The 10,036-nt window shown below is 32.7% G+C and overlaps 1 protein-coding gene across 1 annotated transcript; it reads right to left on the bottom strand.

Annotated features, from left to right (window-relative positions):
• Positions 1-499: 499 nt before the first annotated feature.
• Positions 500-3,555, bottom strand: LOC132036825 (uncharacterized). Its single transcript, XM_059427214.1, has 3 exons — positions 2,975-3,555; positions 1,723-2,208; positions 500-633 (listed from the first exon to the last, which is right to left on the bottom strand). Exons 1-2 carry the CDS (start codon positions 3,380-3,382, stop codon positions 1,774-1,776), a joined length of 843 nt encoding a protein of 280 aa, XP_059283197.1. The 5' UTR covers positions 3,383-3,555; the 3' UTR covers positions 500-633; positions 1,723-1,773.
• Between the last annotated feature and the right edge of the window lie 6,481 nt (positions 3,556-10,036).

Raw genomic sequence — 10,036 nt, forward strand, 5'->3', positions numbered from 1 at the left:
TAAATTACAGTCATACCTTTTTATAAGAAGATCGTTTGTTCTGATATCTTTTGATCAATATATCGAAACGTTATTATAGAGAACATATAATATAACATAAGTCGATTCCACAGAAAACTTGTTACATATAGAGTTGTGGCCGTAATACTATTTCAATCATCACAAACTTTGATCTTTTACTAGCTAGCTGACATTAGACAGGTTCCAGACTGACATTTGAATGACGCACGACAATTATCAACATTACATTATCAATTTAATGTCTAAAACATATCAAACTTTGACAACTTATCCTAAAACAATTTAACGCACAGTTCAATATTGCAATCGGCAACCTAAGCTCAGTTTGTACATTTGATCTTGGGTCTAACTCAACCTCAAAAGCTAGCTTGTGAGGGAAAAATTGCCCAAGTTCATATAAAGAGTCCACTCATTTCTTAAACCACCAATGACTTCAATTTTTTGCTTAGTCATGGTCTTCAATCTTCCCTTTGCCGTAAAAATTACATTGTACATAATATTCAAAATTATTTTTTATGCATCTATGGTAGATGTTGAATCCCCTTAGCTTTTTGGTGGATTTGATTACTTCTTTATATTTTGAATCTTCTTAATGAAAATCTTGGTTCCGGCCTGCAAACAAGTACATAGAAGAATCATATTCAATAGTCAAGTCATCACCAAATTAAGTAAATGTTACGCTGTGATAAAAATTCAACAATATCAAGTATGTGCTCTTCTCCATGTTTCTCCTTTGACAGTACAAAGTTCAACAAATCACTTGCCAAAGGTTGGATATTTAAATTCAATTGAATGAATTTAATTTAATATTTACGCTAGGCGTTATGTGTAAAATAGTCGTCAATTTAATATTCAACATTTACAGCTGAATGTTAAATTAATTCAACTAAACAACATTAATAGCATAGCATACTTAGATATCAGACTTTATAACTTAAATCTCTTACTTAATAGTATATTTCATTACTCATTAATACTATTATTCAATTGGAGAATAAGAATTGAAAGTTGACAGAAAGTCAGTTGATCATGCAACATTTTTGCAGTTTCACAGATCCTGATTTTCAATAATGTCCCCTTATACTTTTATATATAGAGCTTTGAACAAGAAGTGCATCATCTTGAGCTAGATTTTATGCAGCTGGTTTCCCCTAGGGGTGAAGCCACCTTAGGTCAAGCGGTGCGTAGTAACACCGCTTGATTGAAAAAAGTTGCTATATATAAATAAATGTAAGAATAAAATGTTTTTTAATGTCTTTAAAGAAAAATAATTGTTTAAGAGTTAGATTTCTTATGATGTTAATGTGTGTGCACTTTTAGAAATGAAAACTCGTTCAAGGGGATTGTAGAATACTTGAAAATATATACTCCATTAATATCGAAATTTTATGTTTTATTTGTTCATTTATTCGATTTTTAAAATATCGATACTCCATCCTTTACAAATTTTCTGCCTACTCCACTGAGTTCCATGATTTTCTTCAGATATATAGTACTCCTATATGTACAAGATTACCGACATGAGTTGTGGTGGATGGTAGGAGTCCCACCACCCATAATTAATCAGAGGTCCCGGCTTCGAACCCTAAGAATGAAAAAGATTCTGTTGGGAGCGCTGCGCACGATCCGAATTTAATCGGGCTTCAATACGGATACTAGACACCGGATGAAAACAAAAAGAAAATTATTGTAAAAGATTACCTGCTGGCTTGTGAGCAAGCTTTCTTGGTTGGTGAAGGTGTTTTTGTTCCTTCAACGACCCAAGCTAAGTGCAGCCTTAGAATCAAACCTCCATGCAAACCCTCCAAACTCCATTTTCCACACATCACACGGCATTATTCGTGATTGCTTCGAATTCTGCGATGAATACACTACCCTTACACTGCATGCAAATGCTCTAGGCAATTCCTCACTTATAATTTTCTCCTTCATAACCAACCTCACCATCATCTCCGATGTTGGTCCTCCGTCTTCTAGAGGATCTGCCACCATTCTCCGATATGCCTGATTAACCCACTGCACAAAACCTAAGCCATCCGATATCAATCCTGGACACGTGTCCGTCTCGAGATTCTTCATCTTCTCCATGTCCGTACTTCCTAACAAAGCGTCTTCATCTGCAAATGTTTTTGTCACTCCATCCACCATCACCCAAGACTCCACCATTCTTGGTGTTTGCATCGCTACCTGTTCAACATAATTATATATACAAGTATAAAATAAAAGTGTGAAATCTCTCACGGAATAAACTTCGATAAGATAGGTCACACAGGCTTGATGTTACAAATAATTTTGGCTGAAATCCCGTATGTGTCGAGAAATTCACAAAATATGAATAAAAATTAGCAAATTTAGAACTCACTTACTAGCATTTGAGATCATTGTTCTAGAATTTAGAACTCATAATATTTAGATCCTAGAGGATCCGCCTCTGCGGGGAGAGGTCTAGAGTTCAAATCTCATCGTCACACAAAAAAACAAGAAAAATATTTTCAAATATTTGATCCTCACATGTAATTAAGGAGGTGTATCAAAACATAGTTCATGCATGACAATTTCGTCATTAAAATAAATCGTGCTCTCTCTCTAATAAATTAATTTTTTAAGAGTTAACGATCAAAAACACCTTTGAACTGTTGCTTTTTCGCAAGTTTTAAATCTAAACTATCATTTATTGTCTTTTTTACCTAAATTATCACCATCTATGTACGTATTAAAACACACATCAACTATCAGTTCTCTTTTCCTACCCGAACTATCACGATAGTTAAGGTAAGAAAAGAGAACAGATAGTTGAGGTGTATTTTAATACTTACATAGATGGAGATAGTTCAAATAAAAAAAAAGAACATCTGATAGTTGAGGTATGAAACTCGCGAAAGAAATAATAGCTCAAACGTGTTTTTAATCATTATCTCAATTTAAATAAGATAGTCACACAATTTAATATTACCTTCAGATCTAACTGATCTGGCGAACTGATGGCGAAGATACCATTATTATCATACTTATGAGAGAAACTGATTTCATTTTGTAAAGCTCCGTTATCTTGAAAGTTCGCGCTGCTACTGCTACTCTCCGGAAGCAACTGAAGGGTTACAACAGATCCATCTTTCCTTTCTTCTTCTTCAATAATATTGTTACACTTGCTATTTTTCTTAACTCTAACGTACTTTCTCTTCCTTCTCGGTTTAGTAACCGGTTCATTCTCGATGTCCTCCGGTTTAGAACCAGTTTCTGAACCATCGGTAACCGGTTTAGGTGCGATTGGCCGGAATCTTAGCATTATCCGGTTGACTACCCTCATATCTTGTGATCCAACGTGGCATCCATAGTAGGGCCCACCATTTCCATCATCCATTTTTGCTGAAGAGTTGGCTCTTCTATAGAGAGCTTCTTTATATTAGGCTGTAGAAGTTGGTGGTATAATATGACCGGAGGCCAAGCCGATTATCATAGTTGTGGAATAGTTGGGTTAATTTACGCAAATGTCCCTTTTTCTACTCAATATTTAGATTTTACTTATATTTTTATAAGGGATGGAGCTTCGAAGCGACAGTAAAGTTATTTCCGTATAACCTATCACGGGCTCAAGCAGTGAAAGACGCCACTAAAACTTGTATTAGGTAGGTTGCCTATGTTACATTCTTTGGGTGTGACTTCTTGGGCCTGCTCGCTAATCTATGAATGCCATTCACTTACTGTTTTTTTTTTATAGTTTTTAAGGTAATGTAAATATAGCTTTGGCAGAATTGCTCTTTTGAACAGTGTTAGACTCAAGTTTAATGTTTATTCATACATTGCTCAATCTAATAGATCATTAATTAGATTGCTGTCTAATAATGTCTGTGTACACAAATATAATTTTAGATTGTGATCTAATCTATCTGCTTCAATTTATGAGGCACAATTCGAATTTCGAAAATCAAACTTCTTAATTTTGATAATAAGTTTGGATATAGAATCTTTAAGTTTTTTAAATGAAATTTATATATTAGGAAATTCATAAGAAGTATTATAAATCACAATAATTAATAATTCAAACTGTTTAAAAGGGATATAGAAATTATGATTAAAGAAATAATTATTTGACTGTAGTATCATATAAATTGAGACGGAGAAAGTAAGAATTTCTTAAGATATCTTTAGTTTTGTTCAAATTTAATCTTTCAACTAAGATAAAAAAAGAATCATAAATTACAAGAGAACTAGTGCCTCTCTACCCTCAGAGTCTGCGTACATTCTAACTTCAAATTTCACTAGCAAAATTACGCTAGATATTTATCGGTGTTGTTGTTACAAGAGAATAAACAATTCTCAAAAGGGGTAACCAGTGAAAATCAGGGGAATAATTGATGAGTTAGGAAGTAACACATGTCTAGGGCAAAACTTGGAACAGTGAGGAAAGATTAGGTAGGACCCAAGATTAAAGCAGCGTATCGAACTTTGGGTGGTGCAATTGGTGAGTACGTTAAAAGCCAATGAGCAGCTGGACACATATATAAGCACTAAGGAAAAAAGTTTGGACACGTATGTGCATTGATATAAACAATTTGGTAAGTACTTTTGATGGGATGTTTTAGCAATTGGACGCGTGGCTCTTGTTCGAATTTAAGTACTGAACTCAAAATTATAGCACGCTCTCAATTGGTCGTGAGAATGACTTCATTATCTTGTTGAATATGAATTGACCAATTGGCCTTCGTGTTTGTCATGTTATGAAGTGGCCAAATAATTTAATAAGTCTATCTATTTACATTTCAGAAATACAATTTACAAGTTGCACCAACCAACAATAACATATCCATCCCGAGTGTAAAGCGTACACAAATATTACTCATTTCTGGTGAGGATCGAGAGATTGTTTCTGAAAAACTTTTTGCTCAAATAACACATATCAAAACAATTAGGAAAGAAAAATACATAATTAAAGAGGACTTAGCAAATGTTAGAGAGAGCATTACATAGCTTTTAGGGAAAAACACTAACAACAACCAAATAATACGATAACCGAAATTCAGGAAACAACATGTGCTCTCTCCGTTTCATTTTACTTGACCCATATTGATTTAGCACATCCCTTAAGAAAGTTTTATTAAGGGTGTAGTTTACTAAACTAACCTAATTTTAAATTTGACTACTAGTATTTTATATGCAGTTATTTAATATTAAGGGTAATATGTGGAAATAATAATAAAACTCTCTTAATTTGCTAAAATAGACAAGTAAAAAAAAATTGTTTTTAGTAAGGGGAAAAGTAAAATAAAACTGAGAAATTTAAGGCATCTTCTAGATGGGTCGTTACCCCATTTAATTTAAAATTCATGTAAATAACATTTCACATATGCGTCTTTTGAAAATCAAAGCTATGAAAGTTCATACCAAGAGAAGACTTTGATTTTTATACTTTAAAAAAAAAAAAAAAAGATAGAGAATTTATTCTGCAAAAGTTGTTGGATTTGATTGGAGGAGAAAGATCGCTGCATGTAGGACTAGACGATTGACTGGAACGCTCTCCCATGTGGTCGTGGTGTTGGGTATTACTCTGATGTTTGTTGTGGGTTTAAAGGGCTCTGTGACATTGGGCCTCGTGTTTGGTCTGACTACATTTGGGGCCCAAGAAAATATAGGTTTCTGATTGGAGGATCTTTGACATCACAAAGATCACAGGATCTCCAATCTCAAAAATTAATATGCCACCTGCCATTGTGATTTCAGATTCCTAATTGGTTGTATTCAGACGGGGATAAAGCTTCCTAATTGGCTTGAACTCTGTATATTATAAGTTAGACGTTGGTTAATAAGTATAAATAATTGACTTCGAAGCAGTAAATCAAATGGATTGTGGCACGATTTTAAATTCGAACCTTAAAAGTTCAAATCCTGAAATCGACTCTGTTTTTCGTTATCTTGTGTCAGTTATCTGTATGAGGTTCCGATTTATCAGGATTTGTTTCACGTAAGATTCATTACAGGGGAACGCGCTCCTACCAGGATTTTGTAATAAGAGCTCGAACTTGAAACTTCTAATTAAGAACGCAGTCATCTTATTCGTTCCATCACCACCTTATGTTAGTGTAGTTCTCTTTTTCGTGCTAATGAAGCTTTCATTCAAATGTTTTCCTTCACTAGCTATTTGTTATTTTCGTTGATGCTCATAAGGCTTTGGTTAAAAAAAAAAAAAAAAATCAGTTATTACTTTCGAGTTCTTGTTTTTATTGCTAGTCTCTCTCTAATCCCTTGTTTTTACTTTTCCACAAAGTTGGCCTGTTGGAAAAGTGCAAAAAGAAAGAATTTTAGACGTACTATTATATTATGGTTTTTGGTTTTTGCTTTACAACCATTGATAATGAATTGAGGACGGTACGTAGGAATTATTTCTATCTTTAAACTTCATTGGCAGAAGGTCATAGTAATGAAACTAAAGCTGAAAACTGTACTATGGGAAGAGAAAGAAAAGGGAAAGAAATAAGGCAGGACAGAAATTATTAAGCAAGGAATCTAGAAAAGAAAAATGCACCTACATGCTTCATGATTGTGTGATATAATTCGCTTTTAAAAATAATTAACTAAACTTAGGTTGAAATTAAAAGGAACATTAACTTTACGTAACATTTAAAGAATCATGGTTCATACACACTCGAGTTTAATATTAAAGACAACTAATTCAATGTATTTCGCATGAGTGTTGAAATAGTGGCGAAATCTCAAACTTTATCAAGGATCACATTACATTAAAAGATTTCTATAGTTAATAATAGAAAATGGTTTGTAATAAACACTTAAAATGCTAAATTAAAAATAGGGAGCTAACTCCTTTGATTGAAAGCTCAAACTAACTATTAATTACAACGTACGCTTAAAGGATTAAACCAAAGCAGAAGAAAGATAACATGGGAATATAACAAAAGGATAGCAGGTAAACATCAGTTATCCCTTTGTCACGTGCTTCCCTACGGGTCATTTGCACTTTTGGCCCTATTTTCTGCTGCTCTTTAATTTTTAATCCTTATAACAAATAAGTTTTTCGTGCTGCATAAATTAAATTTATTTGCAATTATAATATTCCACAAGTTATGTCCCGCGCTCTTAGAGCTTATGCCTCAATAGGCATACGTACGATTTTGAAGAGAGAAAATTAAAGACCAGCCCACTTAAAGGACAAACTGTGCAATTTCTTCCTCCCCACTCAACCTGAATTTCAAGCAAATCTATTGTTGGGCTGTTTAATTATTTGGGCTCTTCATGGCTTAGCCTTGCCAGGCCCAACAGCTTGGCCTTCCTCTGTCAAGATAACTGGTCCATAAGCATTATCTGGGCTATCCATGTTCACAATAATGTTATACTCCTTCCGTCCTATATTATTTGGCCACTTTTTTTTTTTTTGCACGTTTTTAAAAAAATCATAAATAAAAGATGTATTTTACTACTTACCTATCTCTCTCCAATAAATACATTCTAATCAATATTGACTATTTTCAAGAACATTTAATACTAAGGGTAAGATGGAAAAAATTTAATTAATTTTATCTTGATTTTATAAATGAACAAGTAATTTGAGACATATATTTTTAAGGAAAATTTACTTGTCATAACTACTTCTAAGACCTATTTATGAATAATAACTACCTTTGATTTTATTTATTGTTCATAGCTAAAATATTTTCTTAAATTACACATCATAACTAGTGTCCTGTATTTCACAAGTTTCTCTTTAAATTAGTTTTCTCTCACCTCTCAAATTTATTTCTCCCTCACCCTTCTCTTTCTCTCTCTCTCTCCGTTCCCTCTCCGCCCCCGCATCCGTCGATCTATTTCCCTTGCCTCGATTCTTCAAATATGTCAAGTTACTTCATCAGAAAATTGTTCAAGATTGTGACAAATGGAAGTGTCGAATGACAAGAACTAGTAACGTAAACTTCGATTTTGATGGCATAGAGCACATAATCTCCGCAATCCTCGTCGAATTTCCGAAGAATAACACTAGAGAGCTCGTACCCTTTCTCGATTTAGTTATGGAGGCAACTCTTCACCGTTGATGTTGCTATAAATCGATTCCTTTGAAACTTTTAAGTTTTCTCGATTTATAAATCTCAAGAAAAGGAGTGACGTTTTGGTTTGTTCTTTACTTTTTCGACACTCGCCACTTCTTCTCCGGTGGCGGTGGTTCACCGGCTGGTTAAACGCATATCCACCTCCGAGTGAGAGTTGTGGAGCTTCATGCTCACCAAGTGTTTGATAAAATGCTTCAAGATATTTAAGATATTTCGTTGTATTTCAATGTATTTCTAATTTATGAAACAATTTTTCGATATATTTCATTGTATTCCATTGTATATATGCATACTACAATTTTATATTTCTTAAACAATCAACCATATTTTATTGTATTCCGGTGTATATTTTTCGTATTTGGAAGTATTTAAAAGTTTGGAATGGAGTAATTTGGAGAGAGAAACGTGCGTTATTATGGAACTTCAACAACTTATTTTTTAATTTATGCGTGATACATGGTTGATTTAATTTGATTTACCATTTAAAATGAAAGAAGAGAATCTGTTCCATATATACAGCCTATTTTGACTCTGCCGCATTTTATATTTCAAATTGTATTTCAAAAATGCGAACTCAAATTTTATTTTAACTTTGTATTTCTGTATATTTCCCTGTATTTCAAAAACGCGAAATACAACAGAAATATAACAAAAACTAGCTACGATTTGTAAATATAGAAAAGTAGCTATAAATTGTTAGAAGCTGTTAAAAGGTAGCTATTTATGTAAGTTTCCCTATTTTTAATAATGTGGCCAAATAATATGGGACGGAGCGAGTAATATTTGGAATCTTAAATATTCCAGCTAGTTTTTGCTTCCATCAAATTGTAAATAGAGAGGTTGGGTGTAGTCCTCCTCCTTGTACCAGCTTTTTGTTAAGAAAGTGATTGTTCTATATACACAATATAATTTTTCAATTAGAATATTCAACTGACCATGCTTCGATCTAAGTGACGGATAAACTGACCGCTCTTCGAATTTATGTGGCACCGCGACTTTTAGAAGTAATCTAATGGGAATGTGGAACAGCCATTCATATGTGTTTAATTCTAGATCTCTTAAATATTGAAGGTATTGTTTTCTTTTCTGTTGGACTGTTGCAAATAATTTAGAATATAAGCATTAGAGAGCTATTGGACAATTTAATTTGCAAAAGGTCGCGTCAGAGAGGAGAATAAACCAAATATTTCCTTATTGGTAAAAAAGGTCTCAATCGCATTTTTGTATAAACAATTCCTACATGGAACGTTATGTAAAATTCCAGTTTATGTTCTCCTAACTACTAGTACTAATAACAACTAACAAGAGAACGAATTCAGGATTCTTTTTAAAGTCACAGATATGAATAATAAGATGTAGCTTTTTAGCAGTTTTTTGGTTATATAAAACTTCATTTATTTAAATAAATGTAAAATTTGAAAAACATTATTAATGTCTTCTTGATAATGTGAAACACCACTTATTTTTTAACAAAATAGAAAGGTAAAAACACTACTTATTTTAAAATGGGGGAGTATACTTAATTAGATAATAAAATGGCTAAAATTGAAATTTAGCAAAATTGAGGAAAATGTGCAAATATACCCCTCAACTTTGCAATTTAGAGCAGATATACTCCTCGTTAAAAAAGTTGTGTATATATACCCCTACTGTTATAAAATGGTGCAAATATATCTTTTTTTGAAAAAATCATTTAGCTTATTTTTTAATTAAAAAAATGTTACGTCACTTTAACAAAAAGTCTACCCATTTTTAAAGTCACATGCTAATTCTTTTTCCTAGTGGGTACGGATCTAGTTAGTTTAAAAAAATGAGAAGACTTATTTTTTAAAGTCACGAGGATATTTTTTAAGCGAATCAGACCCGATACATCATCTGATTTTATTTTTCTAATTTAATATTTTTAATAAAAAAAAAATTATCATGTGGCTTTAGAAAAATATATATACTCAAAAAAATGG

This window comes from Lycium ferocissimum, chromosome 11, assembly GCF_029784015.1.
Source record: "Lycium ferocissimum isolate CSIRO_LF1 chromosome 11, AGI_CSIRO_Lferr_CH_V1, whole genome shotgun sequence".
In the NCBI taxonomy this organism is placed as follows: Eukaryota; Viridiplantae; Streptophyta; class Magnoliopsida; order Solanales; family Solanaceae; genus Lycium; species Lycium ferocissimum.